We start from the raw sequence: 23,044 nt of genomic DNA, 5'->3' as shown, positions 1-23,044 counted from the left end.
AAGAAACTTGCTAAAGCTCCCCCAAAGAGTTATTAGCCAGCTGAATTAGGGTTTAGAGTTGCTTCATCACTTTAAAATATTCATTTACTATCTATTCAGGGCAAGATACTTTGCTAGACCTCCTAGGAATGATAGAAAGGTGATTAAGACATGATTTACTGTCCTCAAAGAACTTACAGTCTAGTAGGGGAAGACAGACATGCAAACAAATAAGTAAAATACAAAGCAGAACATGTCAGCTTTGTTAAAACAGATAGACAAAAACAAAGTTCTACAGGAACACAGAGGTGGTGAGATTAATTCTGATTGGGGTGATTTGGGAGGCTGGGCCAACAGAAAAGTAGTAGAAAACTCTGCCCCTTAGAACATGCAGCAATGTTACAGCCCAGCTGGGTTAGGGTCAAAGCCCCACTCCCCACAGAAGATGTTCCTAAAGGAGATGGAGCCAGGGCCCTAACCCAGTTAGGTAGGTGATTCGTTGACTTCATTTATGTATGCCAACACTTTCTTTCCCTGGTGAAGACAAATGTGCTTTCACAAATATTTTACTTTATTTTAAAAATAAATGAAATTTAACAATGTATTTAGTAACTTACATTAAAAAATGTAAGTTAACTTGGTCTCCATTATCAAAATGGCCTCAAGTGGTACCCTGGTAACAGGAACAACTTAAAAAATAAACACTACATCTGCATTTAAATTATGGGATACTCCAATAAATGTTTTGCTATGGATATCCAGGGTAGAAAGGTGAAGAGAATCCCAAAGAAAGAAATCTGGGTAGTATACTATCCCATATTTTAATAAAGCTTTAATCATTTAAAAATTTTAAAGATAAACTTTAGAGTAGGTGAGGTGACAGGATTTTTTTTGTCCTGACATGATGTTAAGAAGAAGCAAGTATGCTAATTCCCAAAGATTTTTCAGAATAACAAGTCAATAAAGATTACAGAACTAATACAAATAGCTAACAGGTACCACACAAGGGATGAAACAACTGGAAAGAGGATAATAAATACAAACATATATTTAAGTACATAAGAATATAAAGCAAGTATCATGTTCAGAGAATTAAAGGCAAAGTGTTCTTACTTTGTTTCATTCTATTAGTACCTCATATATGCATCCTCAAAACGTCTCACAATTTTAGGTATATTATTTCATTATTCTATGGCAATTTTAAAATTCTGAATTTCATAGCTGTGGTGGTGGTCATACTTAAAGAAGCCTCATTTAATCAAGAGATAGGGAGACAGAATTTTAGCCACATGTACTATATAAAATGTAAAGTGCTTAGAAAATTTAACGTTATTATATTTTTGAGTATTCTCATTTCACTTGTTTGTTCTATTATTTTTTTCAACCTTGCAAAAGAAAGGAAAGGTTACAGGAAGGAACAAGGAAAGAAGGAAAGAAAGGAGAAAACAAAAGTTTTCTTTTGTTTCTTTTGCAAGACGCACCGTCTGAATTAATGAGGCTATTCCATTATATAGACTTTCTTTAAACAAAAATACACAATTCAAGAAGTCTTGCTATCATACAATTAGCTGAGCAAACTATGAAACAAATATGACTAGAGTCATACTATTTGTAATAAATTAAAAACTCATTACAAATATTAGAAAATCACAGAATACTAATAAGTAGTTGAAAAAAAACAATTCACAAAAATCCAACTTGTTAATAAACTTCAAAAAAATTCATCCTTATTAAAGGAAAGCAAATTAAAATGAAATTGCATTTTTAAATATCAAATTAGCAAAGATGAGAATAACATTCAATTCCATATCTCCTTAAATCTTAAAATCTTCTTTTTTGTTAGATTGAGTTTTAAAAGAAGATAATCTGAAAACAAGCAATTAATTCTTGCAAGAGTATAGTGAGAGAAAACACTCATACCCTAAGGTGGGGGCAATGGCAGTCAATATACTCTTAAAGCAATTTGTGGAGAATATTTTAAAAATTTTTGGAGTTTTACTGTTGCTGTTTTCAAGTTCATATGGTTTGACTAACCATTTCAGTACTGTGAAATCTAAATTTATAAAATAACCAGAGGGCAGGCAACAGCGGATCAGTGCCAGAGTTCTCGCTTGCCATGCCGGAGACCAGGGTTTGATTCCCGGTGCCTGCCCATGTGAAAAAAGCATAATAACCAGTGATGCAAAGACTTACATACAATGATATATATCACACTGTTAAATATAATAAAAATACTAGAAACAACTCAGAATACCAAACATTATGAAAGTGGGTCATAAAGGATCAAATACTATGCAGCGATTAAAAATTATGCTGTTACCCAGTGGTAAGGAGAAATATATAGGATAATGTTAAGTAAAAAAAGCAGGATCTACAATTTTTATAGTCTTAGCTAAAAGTAACATAGAAAGCAGGGAGAAGTATTTTATAAGGAAATGTCAAAGAACTAAGTTGGCTATTTCTTGATGGTGGCACTAAAATGATGATTTTCTTCTAATACCACATATTCTTCCAATACACAACAGTGTACATTTTTTTAATGAGAAAAAAAGTTGCCTTTAAAAGAAAAGAGTGGTGATTAAGTAGCTTTAACTGTGAGGTAAAAGGTATTCAACATAAACTGGCTTCTGAAATTATAATGAAAATTACAGTACTCCCTAACGAAATGTTCTCAAACATCATTACTTGATGAACACACAGATTCACCTGGATTTTAATTGTTTGGAAGAAAAGGCAAAGATTTTCTAAAGTTCTGTGTATCCTTTAATCACATGATCCTGAGGCATAATTTTTGGTATTATTGATTCAACTGTTACCTGCTGTTATCTGATTTACCATAAGTTTTAAAAATTCAGATATATGTCATATCTACTCACAGGTTTCAACCAATTCTCAGGTTAAGGTCTGTAAGAGCAATAAGCATTCTATTCATAGTTTAAAAAGTTGTTGATATTTTAACAATTCAATACACTCACTCAATGAAGAGTTTTTTAAAAACTACACTGGATAAAAATTATCTTCCTTATTTTCCTAGAGTATCCAAAATATCCTTTCAAAACTACAGCTCATGAATGTCATTTTCATTTCAAAATGCCATTTATTCAATTCATTTCATCCTCTCTTTTATTTTCCCTCAGACTTCTAAAAAAGGAAGATCAAAGAAATAGATGCATTAAGTTGCTACTCTACATATACTAAAGAGTTAAAGGATTAACTAGTCGGAAAATCTAAATGCATTATAATTATTAGCCAGTGAAAACTATTTGTGTAAGTAGCTAACTTAAAAACCTGAGAGTACCTACTCTGACCCATTAGATACACCACACTTAGGAAATAATGAATGTTTCAATGGTTTGTAAAACATTTCTTTGATATTAACATAAAAAATTATTCATTCAAATTTATACTGCATACCTAATTATACGTTAGACACTGTCAAGAAAATAGTGGCTAAAAACAAATGTAGCTCTTTTTCTAACAGAATTTAAGATCTTGTTTGGTAAGTATGTTCCTTTTATAAAACTCTAAACTAGTTGAGAATTCACTGGAATCTATTATATTTTCTTAAATGAGTATTTTCCTGGTAATGAATTTTATCATTCAAAATTTGCTATCGCCTACAATGATTCACTGAATTTTGACTAAATTTAATACAAGTAAAATTATGTGCTATTGAATGTTCTATACAAAGAATCTTCTGTCTTCCATCTACAAAGCATCTAATTCAGCAAGGTTAAAGTTGAATATAAACCAGTCAACCATCTCTCAGCAACCTTTAACCTAATTTATATGGTATTTAGCTAATAGAATAAACTATCCATAGACTGAAAATGCTCAAAAACTAGTAACAGTGAGACATATAATGTTGCTTAACAAAATAAAAGCAATTATTTTAAAATTCCTGCCACAACTTCAAAGTTTCTTCTGGATTATTCCTCTACACCAGCAAGACAAATCTAAACTGTTATATTCAGTTTTTGCCTTTTTAAAACAATCAGCTGAAAACGCTTAATGAAACAGGAACAGATCTTACCAGTGCAGGCCAATGAATTTGTTTGCTTTTAGATCCCTGAGTTTGGCTAGGGTCCTTCCTTTTGGCCCAGATTAAGTGGTATTCCACCAAGAAAGTCGAAAATTCTTCATAAACTTTAACCCACTCTCGCTTGTCCCATTCAAGATCATCAAATTCCACATATACCTATGGAAAAGAAAACATAAAATTTCATAAGCAATATACAATGGTGATACTTCATAATAAAATCATGAAGTTGAACTGGAAAAGGTACTAATGAACTCATTAATTAAATTTTCTTTAAAAATCATTAACTTTCCTTAACCAGATTATATCCTCTATTCCTATGATAAGGAGATAACCCTAAATTCATTTTTAAAAAAAGCTACTCACATGGTGTTGAACAGTATAGCTTGGCCCACATCTTTTAAATACACCCTAAAGAATTGTGTCCATGCTAAGACTCCAGAAGCAGAGGTCAGCAACCATTTTGTGTTCCTGTCACACTATTCTTTCTCTCTCTGCAGTGTGAAAACATTATATGTAAATGAATGAGCTTGGCTGTTTTCCACTAAAACTTTATTTACCAAACAGGAGTGGGCTCAAGGCAGTGGTTTAATAGTCCTTGCACTCTAGAACAACACTGTCCAACAGAAACATAATGCAAGGCACATCTTGAATTTTTAATTTTCTAATAGGTAGAGTAAAAAAATAGAAGGAAGTAAATTAATGTTAGCAATTTTTATTTAATCCAGTGCATCCATATATTATTTCAACATGAAATTGACATAAAGCATTATGAATCAAATACTCCACATTCTTTTTTTGTGTTAAATCTTTAAAATCTAGTATATATTTCATATTTACAGTACAGCACATCTCAATTCATATTATATGCTTTCACTGGAAGTACTTACCTGTGTTTAGATTTCAAAACATTTGCAGTAGAAAAACAGTACATACTTTTTTCACATAAGTTGTTTCAAACATACTGAATTTTAAAAAATAACTACAGTAAGTATCAGGTTTTAAACTTACATAAAATTAAACTAAAAAAATGTGTTTCCTCAGATGCACTAGCCATATTTCATGTTCTCAGTTATATGCACATGTGGCAAATGCTACTGCATTTGACCGTCAAGTTCTACCACACTATTAGAATCTGAAATCTAAAAGAAATATTGTTTGGCTTTAATAGACTGTACTTCATGCAAAAGAAATGCAGATATATAGATTTCTAAAAACCTGATTTATAGGTAATGGGGACCCTATACTTTGTTTTTGTTCTTTAGTTAAAGTGACTTATTTATTTTAATGAGTAACAGCCTTCTAAGTCATACACAGGAAGACAGGGACTATTATATATTCAAAGTTTAAAAAAAGCTAGTTTGTGAATATCAGTCTTATGGATAAAGGCAAATCTTGTAGTTGAGAAACAATTTGAAAGTGGCTTTTTTCTCTTCTGAAAAAGAATGTCACAGAACTACAAAATGTCCGAACTAAAAATTTCAACAGAAATCTTAAACATAATTTGTACTGCATCTTCATTTTACAGATAAAAGGCGACAAAGTAAAGTGACTTGCCCTAGAGTTAAATATCCAAGTAGAGGCATAATGCAAGCAAGTCTAAATTTCTTGACTACATGCTATAAAGCTCTTCTCTTTCAGAGTATCTTTCAAATTATACCAGAAGGGGGTGTTAACAGTAAAGTAATAATAATAATAATAATCATGATATTAATAATAAAGGAAGCTTGTAAAGCATATTATAGTATACAGAATGTCATTCCCTGATCAAGCCAGATAAAGGAAAAATAGAAGTAGAAAATATTCCTGAAGATGAATAAAATACTAAATATAAGAAAAGGCACTAACTGGAGTAAACAAGTCAGTTTTCTGTCCAAACTTTTCCTGCACAAAAGGATAAGAAGTATACAGAACAATAACACGTTCTAACATATTTATCACACTCTAAAATTAAAAATGATGGGAAACTTTAAGAAACCGAGGAGACAAAGAAATTTTACAACAATGACATTGTAAAGTCAAACACAAGTATGACAAAGTAAATACTTATTACTGGAAACTGACACATGATTTAATATTACTATTTCAAGTTTTTTTTTTTCTTTTGTTCCAAAAAGCATTTCTTTAGTACTACTACTGAGTACTTACTTCCTTCTAAGGTAAGAAAATAATTCATTAATTAGACATAACCAAGTACCTTCTACATATACTCTTAGTACTTATAATGCCAGGTATCCCAAGGTAATTAAAAATAAAGTATAAAAGAAATTCCATAAAGCACCAAGAGTATTGCAAAGATAGAAGCCAAACCACTGAAGTTTCAAATGGAAAAACTTGCAGCAAGCTTGCATTTCACTAGGTAAAGCTAGACATCCATTCTCTAAAAAACATTTGTTCTAGTGCAGCATTTTCTTCTTAGCGAATTCACTACAGCTTAAGAAATGGTTCTTAGCCCTAATAAAAACAAATACAGAGTATTTATTATATTCTAAATGCTAAAATGTATTATCACATTAGTCTTCACACTAATTTATTTTATGAGGTAATCTTATCATCCTCATTTTATAGACAAGGTAACTGGAGTAAAGAGAACTTAAACTCAACCCTAAAAAACACAGCAAAGCCAGGATTTAAACCTATGCAATCTAAGTTTAGAGCCCATAACTTAAAAAGATGAATCATAAACTTTTTTTTTAAGCTTCTCAGAGGTAACGAATCAGAGATTCTGACAAAGCTAAATCAGATCTCAAGAAAGCTATGTACAGAACAGAATAGAATTTTTAAAAACTCCTAAGACATTTAACTGAGAATGGAAGCTAAAACCTCTCCATTCCAGCCAGGGTATTATTTCCCTGTAAATTAGTTTCACAGAAAGTCAAACTACGCTCAGTACACTGCTTGGCATGAATGAAATCAGAATTAAGGGAGCTGGTTATATGACTTAAATGCACGATATAATGTCACCAGCGAAGATAAACAGATATGTAGTCATTCTCCAACTCTAGTACTTAGAAAGAATTTCTTTTTTCATTTGGGTTACTCTTGTAGTTCTATGCTTTCATTTAATATGAACTCCCTTTCCTTATTTATGTTGATTTTATAGTTTTATTAACAACTTATTCCATTAAAGTTAAGTCTAGTCGATCTGGGGACCCTTTGTCTATTAATGTGACTTTATATTATCTGTTGCAATCTGTTTAGTGCTGACTGACAGCTTGTATCACAGATGACATTCTCAAAGTTCTTATTTCTTGGTTCTTGAGAGCTAACTTACTATTATTTCCCCAAAATGCCACACTAACTCCTTACATGTGATGCCTAATATAGTAGTAGTTTGCAGTTCGATAAAATGCAGAGTACATAAACAATCCAGGTAAATGTAACTAACAGAAAACAGATTAATAACGAATCTTGATCATACAGGGCTTGAAAAAACACAAAAAAATCAAAACATGGGAAACGCTATAGAACAGATGATCTATTTACTTTAACAAATAAATGAAAAGAAGGAAGAATTTTATGCAGTAAACATTTTGGAAAAAGCTCTGATACAGACGTTTGGAGATGCAAAAGGAAAATGCCCCAGGAGATGCCAGAAATCGAGAGAACCGTTCGAAACCAGAAACTGGGAGAGAAAGACAGCAGACATCCCCCCCACGTACCTTCCCATGTAACAGAGGAACCCAGATGTCACCTGTCTTTCCTCCAAGAAGGTATCCTCTTGTTGGTGCCTTAATTTGGACATTTTCAGAGCCTTAGAATTGTAAATGTAATTTTGTATCCTGATTCATACATACCAACTTCCAAAAAACATTTATGGAGCAACTGGAAAAATGTGAACATTGGATAGTATTTGATACTATTTAAGGTATGATAATGGTATAGTGGGTATATCAAAAAGAAACCTATCCTTCCTAGGGATCCAAACAATAAAATTATCTGATGTTTGGAATTCAGTTTAAAATAATTCAACAAAATACAAACTAGGCCTACTTGTTACACTTGAATATGATGCTTCTTCAGTTTTATTTACTCCATAAAAATTTTTCTTTCTTTTCATTTATTTGTTGAAGTAAATAGATCATCTGTCCTATAGCATTTCCCACATTTTGGATCTAGCAGATTGCATTCCTATGTTGGTAAAATGTTCCACTCTTCCCTGTACTTCTTGCAAATTGACAATTAGGTTATGGAGCTGCTAACTTCTTATTAAATCACATCAAGGGTACACAATATGTCTAGCTGTCTCTCTCTCTCTCTCTCTTTTTTTAGCTGTCTCTGTTTTTGTGATATAAGATTGATCAAAAGTAGGGAGTCTATTAATTTTTTGCCTATCTTCCCTTTATAAGCAGGGGAAAAAATTCCTTAAAATGAAATAAAGAAACTTTGTGCTTGGTTAAAGAGGAATAATGGTAGAAGGGAAGCATAAAATTTAATAGCAATGATCAGAAACAGCAAAGAAATATTGCTTGAAACCTAAAGAAACATCAAGAGAAAGGGAAATGGACAGACCAATCTTTGGACCCACGCTTCTACTCTTTAAAGAAAAAATGTCAGTGTCAGAGAAGCAGAAATACCAGTGTTCCAGGAAACACAGCAAACTGATCCAGACTAGTAGAGGTACTATCACTCTCAAACACACACTATTTATTAAAACTGTATGATTATGGTGATGAATACACAACTACGTGATGATGTTGTAAGCCACTGACTGTATACTTTGGACAGACTGTATGGTACATGAAGGTATCTCAATAAAAATATTTTTAAAAACTGCATGAACTTTTGAAAGCTTCTGAAATGTATTTCTGAGCTGAATTCCAGATAAGTAGCAATTTATCAAGAGCAACAAAGAATAAAGAGTACAGAGAATAATTATTTATAAAATCTTGAAAAGGTAGTACACTTCAACTTAGTCACAGAAGGTCATGACTTCAGAAGATAAAGTTATATAGGTTATTCTATAGGAGATATTGGGGAATGATATTCAATTTTCTGGATCATTACTTCTAGGTCATGTATTATAGAACAACGGGTATATTCTTTATATTTAGAACAGACCTATCTTGAATAATAAACATTTTTGAGCCTCTGTTTTCAAATCAGTAATATACGTAACAACGAGTACTTCAGAGGATCTCTATAAGAATTAAACACATTAAATGAAAAGCACTGAGCAAAGTAACTGATACATGGCTAAGTGTGAACATCACTAATGTTGCTTTCTCTTTTTTTCTCCCCCCCACCCCCGACTTAAAAATAGGATACACCTCCTACAGATCAGAAAGAAAATGCCAGGCCTGACATTTATCAGCATAATCAAGACTGCACTGTTCTGAGATCTAAGAAGGAGAAAGGACACATAAAATGCAGTTATTCAGAAAAAAACAGCATATTTGATTTTCAAAAGATCCGTGAGAGAAACTGACCAGTCTCATTCAAAATCAAGAGGAAGGGGGAGAAAGAGACAGACAGCATATTAATATTTCTAGTCTTGGGTTTTTAATATTCCAGAGCCTAAATCATAAAGCTATTTTTAAAGTATTTTTGAGAGTTTAACATAAAAGAGGTAAAAATGATCTGTTGATATGAAAATAACAAAAGTAGAATTTGTGGCTAGAGTATAACAGCATGTTTAGATAATTTACCTTCCAAAAAAGAGATAAAGAAAAAGGATTACTGAGTAACAGAGGAAAAAGTCATCAAGAAATCCATGAACCCAAGAATGATAATGATAAAATGGCATTTTGGGAAAGAGAATCATCAAAGGCAATAAGTTATAAATATGTAATGGAAACTGACCACATGGATAACATTTTCTTAACAAATTTTAAAGAGATACAACCTAGGAGTGAAAAGAAACAACTATGTTAACACTTGTTCTAAATCCATTTTTTAGGAATTACAATCTGAAAAATATGACTCTACTATTTACCAGTTGCAGTGGCTAAGGATCAATATGTTATAGTCCTTGTTCCCCAAGGAGGGAGGGACTCTACAATTCAAAATCATAGTTCAAGAGGACTGTAAAAAAGAAATATTTGGATAGAGAAAAGTCATAAAAATTTACATTATATAACTTTTTAAACTTTAGAACTTTAGAATATGAACATTCAATTCATCTCATTTTCAACATTTCAATTCTCTCACTTCAAGCTTATGAAGTAGACATTATTAGATACATTTTCTAACTGAGAACTCAAAGTTCAAGAAAATTGAATGATTTAGTCTTTTTATATTAACATTCTTTCAATTTTACTCATCATTAATGCCCCTAGAAGCATTTACCATTTTAACAAGCAATTTAATATTATCAAAAGGTAATATTCACTTTAATCCTGCTTGCCTTCCTGGCACTGCCATGAGCCTTTATTCCTGGCCATGTACACAGAGAGTCAGCACCACGTGGATACCAACTATTATAAACTATAGCAGCATAAATTATTGTAACGATAGCTATCCCTACTGGACACCCCCAAGGAGCCTCCAAATATATAACATTTAGTCATGAAATATAACCCAGTAAGAACAGCGATCATTAAAGCAATGAAGAACAGGAGTGTCTTCAGTGCAGATGCTAATGAACTTTCAGTTCTGAACTGGGGCTTGCTGTAGTCCCTTCAACACCATCTTATCAAAATGCTCCAAGGCATCGCTGCACCCATAGCAGGTGCTCAAAGGCAGCAGGCTGGGCTGGATGCCATGGGCCAAGTCCAAGAAAAATTAAGTAACTTATTTAATTTTTAATTTTTTAATTTTCTTTAAACATAGCAACATACAAAAATGAACATTCTTACCATATGATCAAGTAACTTATTCTTAGTTAACATGCTGCAAGGCCAGAACTCAAATGTCAGTTTACTTTTATAATGGCATACATAGCTCCAAAAGGAAATATTATTCAGCATCATGGATGGAAAAATTAAAAGCACAAGTTATATTTTTAATTATACAGATGTGAATAATTTTGGTAAGAAATGGGGGGGATATTTCCTATGAAAGTATGAACTCTAAGAATACTATCTTATCAATATTTTGATTCCCTAGGGCCTGATAAACAGTAGGAACTCAGTAAGTGTTGGTGGATTGAATAAATGGAAGGTATGAGTGAGGGAAACAATGTGGCTACATACAGGGTTTTCTGATGTCAGATTTTAACAAAACACATAAATAATGGAAGGAGGTAAATACAACTAAAATTGTTTACAAATTAATATCATTATTTTCTTAGAATATTGCCAGAATGAACTAAGTTTTATAAATAACAAAGAAAAACCAAAAAAGGCCCACTGACTGTATAAAAAAAAATGAACTAAGTAGGAGCAAGAATATTGCATGGTAAAGATGATGTAATGTTGACAGATGCAGAGAGAATAAAGAACTACTCACACCTCCTGTTTTGCATCCATCTTCTCCACCAAGGAGAATTGAGTAGAAAACTGGAAAAGGTAGAAGAAACACAGTTAAAAAGTAAATGAAGTTGAAATGGGAAAAGAAGACAGTAAGAGAATACCTAGCCACTTTTTAAATTAGTGTTTGTCTATAGAGCCTAAATAATCACAAGTGGGAATTAAACACGCATCTCTAAAACTATCATGTTCAAGCTGTAAAATATCAAAGAAAAGGAAAACACTTCCTAAAATGTACTGATTTTGAAAATAGAGAATTTTTTAAATAAAATATATACCAAAGAAACTCAGAACCTTAAGAGTTAGAAAAGCTCTTGACAATCCATTAATGTCAATCTATATCAAAAGTTTGATTTATTTGCAAGATGGTTTGTAGGCAGTAAAAAAGGAAAAAAACTATCACCAAGTGCCAATTTTATTTCAATGTGAGTGATAAGAAACATTTTCTTTATCAATACATTTCTTCTCTTAAAGTAGCTAAATTTAACCTTATAACTAGTCCCTTGATTTCAGCAAAATATTGTGGGAAAAGAACCTCAAAATATTTTTAAGAGTAAATGAAAAAAATATGTTCATTAACAACATAGCACAACTAATACTCAAAGCTGAATAAACCATAACTCACAGTATGAACTAAAATCTGTATTAAAACTGATAGGATGGGGCGGGCCGCGGTGGCTCAGCGGGCAAGAGTGCTTGCCTGCCGTGCCGGAGGACCCCGGTTCGATTCCCGGCCCCAGCCCATGTAAAAAAAACAAACAAACAAACAAACAAAATATAATAAAAACAAGAAAATGTTTAAAAAATGTTTCCCTTTCTTCCTCACTTCCTTCCTTCTTTCTCTGTCTTTCCTTCCCTTCCTCCCTCTTTCTAAAAAAAAATAAAAAAAAAAAAATAAAAAAAAAATAAAAAAACTGATAGGATGTTTTCAAAAGTATTTCATAGGGCCCCATCTTCATACTTAAAATATTACGACACTTGACACAAATCATACTGTGTAATAAATGAAAAGACTGTGAAATGAATGTAAAAGTTAAGGAGAATAATATATTAGGCGATTAGACCAGGATTCAAAAAGACTTCAACAGATGAACCAAGTAATATAAGAACAGAAGTAGTGGTAACTAACTTAGTGAAGTTAAGGAAACGTAATCTAAGTTAGTATTGGGGAAAGTTGATCAACCCTCCAATTAATACAACCGAAGCCCCCAAGGTTCAAAACTTGTGTGGGGGTGAAAGTAGTACTAGTTGATTTTTAGTCTGTTTAAGAAGCAGCTGACTCCCAGATCCCTCTCTGACTCTGTAGCCTAGAATTTGCCCGCCTGTCCTGCTTTGGCAAAAGAAGAGCTTTATTCTTTAGAGAAGGTTATCAGAGGCTCTCTGGGTCAGGAAACATTAAAACAAGTTGAGGGCAGGCACTGCTACTGAAACAGGAGAAGAAGCAGAAGTTTACATAATGAAATATGCTGAGATATTATCACATATCTTTGAAAGTTGGGCAGAAGAGTGGTAGATTTCTGTGGGAAATCTAACCAGTTGAAGATAAAAGACCTAAAGAAGATGACATTAGGTGTTCCCCAAGCAAATGAATTGATCTTCAAACAGATAAACCACAGTCAAAAAAACCAATCCCAAACTGCCTTTTAGTGTTACACTATTAAATATGAGTGATAAGGAAGGGTCATCAGATATTTCATGTGAAGAAAATATCTGATATAAAAGAAACCAACACAAAGAGAAAAAAAAGTGACTGGGAGAAGGAAAAAAAAGACTCATAGGGGGTGGACGGAAACAAAAAAATAATTAAAAAAAAATATTACCAAACAATTAGAATAGGATGCTACTTTTTAGAAGGACCATTTGGAGAACAAGAAAAGCCTAAGGAAAAGAAAGTATGATAGCAGAAATAAAAAACTCAGTAGGGGATTTGGAAAATAAAGCTGAAATTCAAATATAAAAATTCAAAAAACAGGAAAAAGAACAGAAGAGTGAATAAAAGAAAACAAAGAATTTTTCCCAAAACTGGGACTCCTAAGTTTCCAAACTAAAAAGCAACCCCTTAAGAATGAAGCCCAATGGATGAAAATCAATGTACATCTAGAAATGCCACTGTGAACTTTCCAAACACAGAGAAGAATTCACAAGCTTCTTTCACCACAAAAATAAATAAATAAAAATTTAAAAATTAAAAAAAAAACCCAGAATGTCATTTACCTTTTTAATAGCAACATTAAAGGAAATTCGAAAGACAATGAATTGATGATCACAAAATTCTTTGCAAAAGTAGCCATGTTTCTTGATGATGATTGTATAATGATATAGCTTTCACAATGTGACTGTGTGATTGTGAAAACCTTGTGTCTGATGCTCCTTTTATCTATCTTGTCAACAGACGAGTAGAACATATAGAATAAAAATAAATAACAGGGGGAACAAATGTTAAAATAAATTTGGTTTCAAATGTTAGTGATCAATGAAAGGAAGGGGGAAGGGATATGGTATATATGAATTTTTTTCTGTTTTCTTTTTATTTCTTTTTCTGAATAGATGCAAATGTTTCAAGAAATGATCATGATGATGAATATGCAACTATGTGATGACATTGTGAATTATTGATTATATATGTAGAATGGAATGATCAAAAGTTAAGAATGTTTGCATTTGGTGTTTCTTGGTATTTAAAAAAAATAAATTAAAAAATTAAAAAAAAATTCTTTGGAAAAGTCATCTTCAATCTCTGATCTATGACTTTACAGCCAATCAAACAAGTATAGACTAAACATTTTCAGATGAACAAGGCATTTAAAAATGTCCTAACAGGCGGTCCTTTTTCAAGAAACTCCTATAAGGTATACTCTACCAATACAAGAGATAAAACAAGACATGGAATCCAGGAACAGAATTCAACAAGAGAAAAGCAAAAAAAATTGCCAGATGACAGTGAAGCAAGATCATAAGGAGTCCAGGGAGACAGTCCAAATTGGAGAAGATATATAGAGGCCCCAGGAAATATTTCTTAAAGCAGTTTATAAAATTGATATATTACTAGAGAAGTTGTGGTTTTATAGACAAATCAGAAATAAAGAGTTCTCATATGCTACCCCATTAATAACAATTTGCATTAGTATGCTACATTAGTTATAATTCATGAAAGAATATTTCTATAATTGTACTATTAAACATAGTCCATCATTTACAATAGGGTTCACTGTGTTTTACTCTAGTAAACATATATGCAGCCTAAAATTTCCCCTTTTAACCACGTTCATATATATAATTCAGTGCTGATAATTTCATCCACAATGTTGTGCTAACATTGCAATTCATTACCAAAACTTTATGATCAACCTAATTAGAAACTCTATACAATATAAGCATTAATTCCCCATTCCCTACTGTACTTATTCCCTGGTAATCTATATTTTGAATCTAGATTCTGACTCTATGAGTTTGCTTATTTTAATTATCTCCTATCAATGAGCTCATACAATATTTGTCCGGTTTATTTCACTCAAAATGATGTGTTTTCAAGGTTCAACCATGTTGTCACATATAACAGAACTTAATTTCTTTTTACGGCTGAATAATATTCCCTAGTACATATATAATACATTTTATTTATATACTCACTGACTGAAGGATACTCAGTGGCTTTCATCTTTTGGCAACTGCGAATAATGCAGCTATGTATACTGGCATAGCACCTACTTTTTAAAAGTCAAAAATATACTCAACCACTAAAATTATATAGATTTTTATAATATATATTCTTCATACATTTTATGATAAACTGGCTGTTGTAGGTTTTTATAATTATACTCACCCCAGAGTATAGTGCTTGGATGATAACACTACTTTTCAGGAACAAGAGAACTAAATTTCTAGTGGAGAAAAGTGAGTAAGATGAATCATGTGTTCCAATATTAAATGATCTCAAGCATTTCCTAGCATAGTTAACTTACAGTTAAGACAGGTTATATAGTTTAATCATCACAGTATTAGATTAAGTTAGATCTGAAACAGGCTATTATTATTTTTTTTAAATACCAAAAAACACCAAACGCAAACATTCTTATTCTGATCATTCTGTTTTACATATACAATCAGTAATTCACAATATCATCACATAGTTGCATATTCATCATCATGATCATTTCTTGGAACATTTGCCATCTATTCAGAAAAAGAAATAAAAAGAAAACAGAAAAAAATTCATACATACCATACCCCTTACCCCTTCCTTTCATTGATCACTAGCATTTCAAACTAAATTTATTTTAACATTTACCCCCCCCATTTTCATCTTTGTTCCATATGTTTTATTCGTCTGTTGATAAGGTGGATAAAAGGAGCATCAGACACAGGTTTTCACAATCATACAGTCATACTGTGAAAGCTATATCATTATACAATCATCTTCAAGAAACATGGCTACTTGAACACAGCTTTACATTTTCAGGTAGTTCTCTTCAGCCTCTCCATTACATCTTGAATAACAAGGTGATATCTACTTAATGCGTAAGAATAACCTCCAGGATAACCTCTTGACTCTGAAACAGGCTGTTATTATAACATTTCTTTTATGAATCTTTTTATAGGAAATAAAGCAAGGGCAACACATTTAAATTTCACAAAAATAAATATATTTCTCAATTCAAAACTAAAAGAGATCAAAGGGTTTAGTTACGATACATATTTCACTTGACAAACTATAAAAATTTTGACTTTTTAAAAGTTAAGTTCATTAGCTATTCTCCAGAAAGATAATGTTGAATGAGAGTATCTTTATATTACTTTCAGTTCATTAACTTTTCTATCAGTGGAAGAACCTTGAACATTTGACATTATATACCTGGAATCCTAAAATTTATGGGATAGTTACGAGAAGGTCTACCCAGATTTATGAAAATTAGACTAACTGAATTTGTAGCCCCAGTCTCTTTATTTTTAAATACATTTTTTCCCCTATATTCAACTTCTAAATGAATGATTTATATGTGTACCTCACAATTCAGTACTCATTTTCATTTAAGATTCTAAAATTTGGCTTCGAACCCCATATGTCTCAGTAAGATCTTTCAGCAAGGTCACTTCATTTCCCACTTTCCCTCCATATTCAAATAGCATCCTTTTAGTTCTGCTATTGGCTAAAAGTGTAACTTTTAACATTACTAAATACAACATACTACTAATGTATTTAAAATTCTGTCTTAGAAAAAAAAAATTCTGTCTTAGCCTATCAATTTAGACTACCTTTCAGAACTAAAAAAAAATTTTTTGTAACCACTAAGGTCTATAACTTCCCTCCACCTTGCACATCTCAATTCGTCAGCTACAATATAATTTTAGCTTGTTGAAATATCTAATATTTTCATTCTCTTCTCTAGCAACAGGTTGATGTCAAATTGAAATAAATGCAAACTGCATTTAAATATGATTATGCAAACTATAGTTCTCCATAGAAACCCAGGAGAAAGAAAGATAATCCTGTTACTAATTAAACCCATGGCCTATTCAAAGAATTTATTTCGGGTATCAATATCAAATAGGTTATCTTTTACCTCAAAATCATACCAAATTTTAGTTTGTTTGGAATATGGGTCTCTCCTTTAGCCTTTGGACTTAGGAGGATTTCTAACTGTTCTTTTTTTTGCGTGAGAGTATATCCAATATCAGATAATCTAATCATCAAGATTTTCTGCCTTTATCAACCAACCACTTTCCAGAGTTACTTTGCAAGGAAGTACTAAACTGTATCCAATTCCCTAAGAAACTTATTTAAAAATTTTTTACTTTCAAAATCTGAGAAGAATACTTGTAACAATCATTTTCTATTTAAAAACTTACCTTTCAGGTTTTCATAATGCTGGCTTCTGCTGAATTTCCTCCTGCTATGTGAATTATCTCTTTTCCTGTCTCCTTCAAATAATGGTTTTTTTCCCACCCAAGCCCTTGATCTTTAATAATTCTCTTTCTATGTTCATTCCTTCAGGAAAATCACCCTCTCATACTGCTTAAACTATCATCTTTATTCAGCCGTCTGCCATTCAAAATCCTACTTTGAGCCTATAGCTGGGGCTCAAAACAAGTTGAAAAAAATGCTGACTCCCAGATTTGTATCTACATATACATTCTCATCTAAGCTCCACTTCATTCTTCTCAATGATAAGCATCCACTGCAATAAGAAATTTTAATAATCATCTCAATGTACAAATGCAAAGCATAATCTTTCCCTAATGAACTCCCTTTCTCATGTTTCTTATGTACTATGAACATTTCCAGTCTTTCTGGTACAATCCTTGGAAATTATTTCTCCCTCATTATTCTGCTTTCTCTTATATTTGGACCATTTTCATATTTGATCCATATCTCCTCCACATTTCTCATTTTCATCCTGCCCCTTTCACTGCTTCTAGGTACGATTAGCAGACAGTAGAATGATACTGACAGAGGAGTAGTCCAGGTTCAAATACCACTCCAACACTTAACAGATGTGTGAATTGATCAAGTTAACTTCTATATGCCTCATTTTCCTTACCTGCAAAAGGGGATAATAGTAGTCTCTATCTTCATAGGGTTTTGCAAGAATTAAACACATTAATACGTGTAAAGCATTTAGTACAGTGCCTCATATACAGTAAGCTCTATATAAGCCTAAATTTTTAACTATTTTCTCTATTTCCAATCACTTTTTTCTCCAAATTGCCTACACCACTACTGCCAGACTAATCTTCCTAGAACCCACCTCCTTTTCTCACCTATTGTTTAATAATGTAAAACTTAATAATGTAAAGTTTGTAAGACCAAACTCCTTGATTACCTATCCCAGTGGTTTGCAAAGTATGGTCCACAACTGAGCCACCTATCGTTGTATATAAAGTTTTATTGGAACACAGCAATAAAACTGTGGTTCATTTGCATATTACAAATGGATGCTTTCTTATATCACCAGCAAAGCTGAGTGATTGTGACAGAGACGGTAAGGCCCACAAAGCCTAAAATATTTACTATCTGGCTAAGCCCTAGCCTATCGACTCTCATCTGTACTTCTTATACATATTTAGCATGTCTAAAATGGAATTCAACTTTTCTTTGGATACTTGCTCCTCCCAACTTCTACTAATAACAGCTAAGTATTGAGGCCTTATTATTTGCCACACACTGCAGTAGACAAAAATAAAGTCCTAAATTCCACGGAGCTCTTTTGATGCGAAAGAGACCAAAACTATAAATGCATACATTCAAGGATATAAGAAGTTAAATGGCAGTAATTGCTATGAAGACAAAGATGCTTAAGATAACACAGTGTCATATTTAAAATAGTACCCTCACATTTTAGTCAATAAGAGAAGATCTTTGTAAAGAGGTAACATTTGAATAGAGACCTGAATTAAGTGAGGGAGTGAGCCACAGGTATACCTGTGGAGGGATGCAATCCAGTAACAGAGGGGCCATAATTTGGAGAGTGGATGCTTCCTTAAATTTTGTGCCTTATACTCTTTACTTTCTTCATCCTAGCCACAACCCGTATGCATCCAGAATATATAAAAGCCTCCTACAAATCAAAGGGAAAAGACAAACAACCCAATACATAAAATGGGAAATAGACTTAATGAGATACTTCAAAATACTTCAAAAAAAGAAGATATCTAAATGTTCAATATGCATACAGAGGTACTCAACATATTATTCATAAAGGACATGCAAATTAAAATTGCAATCAGATATTACTACAGAACCACGAGAATAGTTTAAAATATAAAAGACTGGAAATACAGGTATACCTCAGAAATATTGTGGGTTTGGTTCCAGGCTACCAGAATAAAGCGAGTATTGCAACAAAGCAAGTCATATGAATTTTTTGGTTTCCCGGTGCATATGAAAGTTATATTTACACTATATTGTAATCTACTGAGTATTCAATAACATTATATCTAAAAATAACAATGTACATACCTTAATTTAAAAACATTATTGCTAAAAAGCGCTAACCATCATTTGAGCCTTCAGTGAATCCTAATGTCTTTGCTGGTAGAGGGTCTTGCCTTAATGCTAATGGCTGCTAACTGATCAGAGTGATGACTGTTGAAGAGGCTGGAGTGGCTGTGGCATTTCTTAAAATAAGACAACAAATTGTGACAACTTGCCACATCAATTGACTCTTCCTTTCACAAAAGATTTCTTTGCAGCTTTGATAGCATTTTACCCACAGTAGAACTTCTCTCAAAATTGGAGATAATTCTCTCAAATCCTGCCGCTGCTTTATCAACTAAGTTTACGGAATATTCTAAATTCTTTGTTGCCATTTCAACACTGTTCACAGCATCTTCACCTTAAGTAGACTTCATCTTTAAGAAGCCACTTTCTTTGCCATCCATAAGAAGCAACTCCTCATCCATTCACGTTTTTTTCATGAGATTGGGGCAATTCAGTTACATCTCCAGGCTCTAGGATTAGAATCCTAGTTTTCTTGCTATTTCCACCATATCTGCAGTTACTTCTTGCACTGAAGTATTGAACCCCTTAAAGTTACTCATGAGGCTAGAACTAACTTCTTCCAAACTCCTGCTAATGCTGATATTTTGACCTCCTCCTGTGAATCACAAATGTTCTTAATGTAGAATGGTGAAACCTTTCCAGGAGGTTTTCAACTTCCTTAGCCTAGATCCCTCAGAGGAATCAGTATCAATGGAAGCAACAGCCTTACATAATGCATTTATTTCTTAAATAATAAAGTTTGAAAGTCAAAATGACTCCTTGACCCATGGACTCCAGAAAGTATGCTGTGTTAGTAGACATGAAACTATATTAATTTCATCATACAACTTCATCAGAGCTCTTGGGAGACCGGGTGCATTGTCAATGAGCAGTAATATATTGAAAGGAATCTTTTTTTCTGAGTAGCAGTCTCAACAGTGGACTTAAAATATTCGGTAAACCATGTTATAAATAGTTATGCTCTCATTCCGACCTTGTTGTTTCATTCTTGAGGGCCCTAGGATTTTAGAAATGGTAAATGAGCACTGTCTTTATCACCAGCAGTTTTAGCCCCCAACAAGAGAGTCAGTCTGTCCTTCAAAGCTCTTAAGTCAGGCACAAACTTCTCTCTAGCTTTGAAAGTGCTAAGTGGTACCTTTGTCCAACATAAGGTTGTTTTGCCTACATTGAAAATCTATAGTTTAGTGTAGCCACTTTCATCAATTATCTTGGCTAGTTCTTCTGGATAACTTGCTACAGTTTTTACATCATCAATACTTGCTGCTCCATCTTGCATTTTGATGTTATAGAGATGGCTTTTTTCCTTAAAACCTCATAAACCAGCCTCTGCTAGATTCAAACTTCTTTTCTGCAGCTTACTCACCTTGCTCAGTCGTCAAAGAATCGAAGGGAGTTAGGGCCCTGCTCTGGATTAGTTTTTGGTTTAAGGGAATGTTGTGGCTGGTCTGATCTTCTCCCCAGACCACTAAAACTTTTTCCATATTAGCAATAAGACTGTTTCATCTTCTTATCATTCATGTGTACACTGGAATAGCACTTTTAATTCTCTTTAAGAACTTTTTCTTTTACCATTCACAACTTGGCTAACTGGCACAAGAGGTGCAGGAACTTTTGACATATCTTGGTTTTCAACATGTCTTTCTCACTAAGTATCACCATTTCCAGATTTTGATTTACAGCTAGAGATTGACTCCTTCTTTTACCTGAATACTTAGAGGCTCATTGTAGGACTAATCAGCTTAATTTCAATACTGTTGTGTCTCCTGGAATAGGGAGGCCCAAGGAGGGAAAAAAAGATTGGAAAAGCTGGTTAGTGGAGCAGTGAGAATACACACTACATTATTAAGTTCGCCATGTTGTATGAGCAGGATTCGTAGCCCCCAAAGTAATTACAGCAGTAACATCAAAGATCACTGAGCGCAGACTGCATAACAGATATAATAATGAAAAAGTCTGAAATATTACAAGAATTACCAAAATATGACACAGAGACATAAAGCGAGCACAAGCTGTTGGATAAAAGGCTCTGCTAGACTTGATTGACACCGGGTTGCCACAAACCTTCAATTTGTAGAAACACAATCTGTCTGTGAAGCACAGTAAAACAAAGTATGCCTGTATTAAGTGTTAGTTAGGATATATGCAACTTAGCACACACATACATTGTTGGAGGGTGCTTACCACTATATAACTATTTTAGAAAACTGGCAATTTCTCCTAAGGCTGAATGAATATATACCTACCCTATGACCCCGCAGTTCCAGTCCTACCAAGATAAATGAGTACATAATCCACAAAATATACATACAAGAATATTCACTGCAACTGTACTTAAAAGCCAAAAACTGTAAATAGCCCAAATGCCCATCATTTGTAAGCAAATAGTGGCATATTTATAAAATGGAGTATTATATAGGAACAAAAAGTATGAACTACTAATAGATTCAATAACACAGATGAATATATTAGCTTCCTGGAGGTGCCATAACAAACTACTAGAAACTAGTGGATTAAAACAACAAAGTTATTATCTCTCAGTTCTTAGGCCACAAGTCCAATAGTAAGATGTTAAAAGGGCCGCATTTCCTCCAAAGGCTCTAGGGGAGAATCCTTCCTTGCCTTCCAGCTTCTGGTGGTGCAGGCATTCCTTGATCAGTGGGTTGTACTGCTCCAATGCTTGTCCCTGTCTTCACGAGGCCTCTACCTTTTCTATCTCTTTTAAAGGTACTTTTCACTGGATTTATGGCCCACCCAGGATGATCTCTTCTGGTAATCCTTAATTCAGTTACATGTGCAAATCCCCCCTTTTCCAAATATGGTCACATTCACAAGTCTTAGGGGTTAAGACATCGACAAATTCTTTTGAGGGGCCACCATTCAACCAACTCCAGTCCACACTCAGTAACAATGAGTGTTACTTTCTGATGAGGCCATCAGAAACTGGAAGAGTCAAGGAAAGAGATTTCCTTCAGAGTCTTTGGAAAGAGTGTTGTTACTGATACCTAGATTTAGGAATTCCAGTCTCCAGCACTGTAAGAAAATAAATTTTTGTTGTTTTAAGCCACCAAGTTTGTGGTGATTTATTATGGAGTCCTACTAAATGAATACAATACATTTCACAGGTATTATATTGAGTAAAAGACGTCATTTCATGATTTCACTTACATGCAGTTCAACAAGTAAATTTCATGTACCGTGACAAAATTCAGATTAGCAGAATAGAGGAGCAGTCTAGGAAGGGGTTACAGCATGATGTGCTGGAAACATTATATATTTTCACCTGTGTCATGGTTACACAAGTAGAGAAATGTGTTTAAAAGAAAGTCAAAGAGGAATGAACTTAAGAATAGGGTACATTATGCACTTATTGGGAACATCATGATTTCAGTAAAAGACATACGGAAAAAGTCAAGGCAAAAAGACGGTATACACATATCAAACTGACAACCACAAAATAACACTAAATAAATGCCTACTTAACAACTGACTAGTTCAGTTCTATCTTGAGACTTCTTTTCAACATTTTTATCATGACAGAGCAGTTTTATTCAGGCAGACAGAAAGATACAGGATATAATTTCTAAATACCTAGCGTGATGGCACCTTCCAATGTGTGTG

At 33.1% G+C, this 23,044-nt stretch overlaps 1 protein-coding gene across 9 annotated transcripts in view; it reads right to left on the bottom strand.

Moving 5' to 3' along the window:
- JMJD1C (jumonji domain containing 1C) overlaps nt 1–23,044 on the bottom strand; it is a 326,266-nt gene that overhangs the window by 183,496 nt on the left and 119,726 nt on the right. For 8 of the 9 annotated variants that reach the window (XM_077125157.1, XM_077125158.1, XM_077125160.1 and 5 more), the window contains one exon: nt 4,013–4,177. In XM_077125157.1, the coding sequence (XP_076981272.1) occupies nt 4,013–4,177 (165 nt within the window). Of the gene's footprint in view, nt 1–4,012; nt 4,178–11,409; nt 11,458–23,044 lie in introns of all 9 variants that reach the window. The other variant, XM_077125162.1, reaches the window with a different exon arrangement.

This window comes from Tamandua tetradactyla, chromosome 13 (genome assembly GCF_023851605.1).
Source record: "Tamandua tetradactyla isolate mTamTet1 chromosome 13, mTamTet1.pri, whole genome shotgun sequence".
NCBI classification, from domain to species: domain Eukaryota; kingdom Metazoa; phylum Chordata; class Mammalia; order Pilosa; family Myrmecophagidae; genus Tamandua; species Tamandua tetradactyla.
This window is presented reverse-complemented; position numbering and strand designations above follow the sequence as displayed.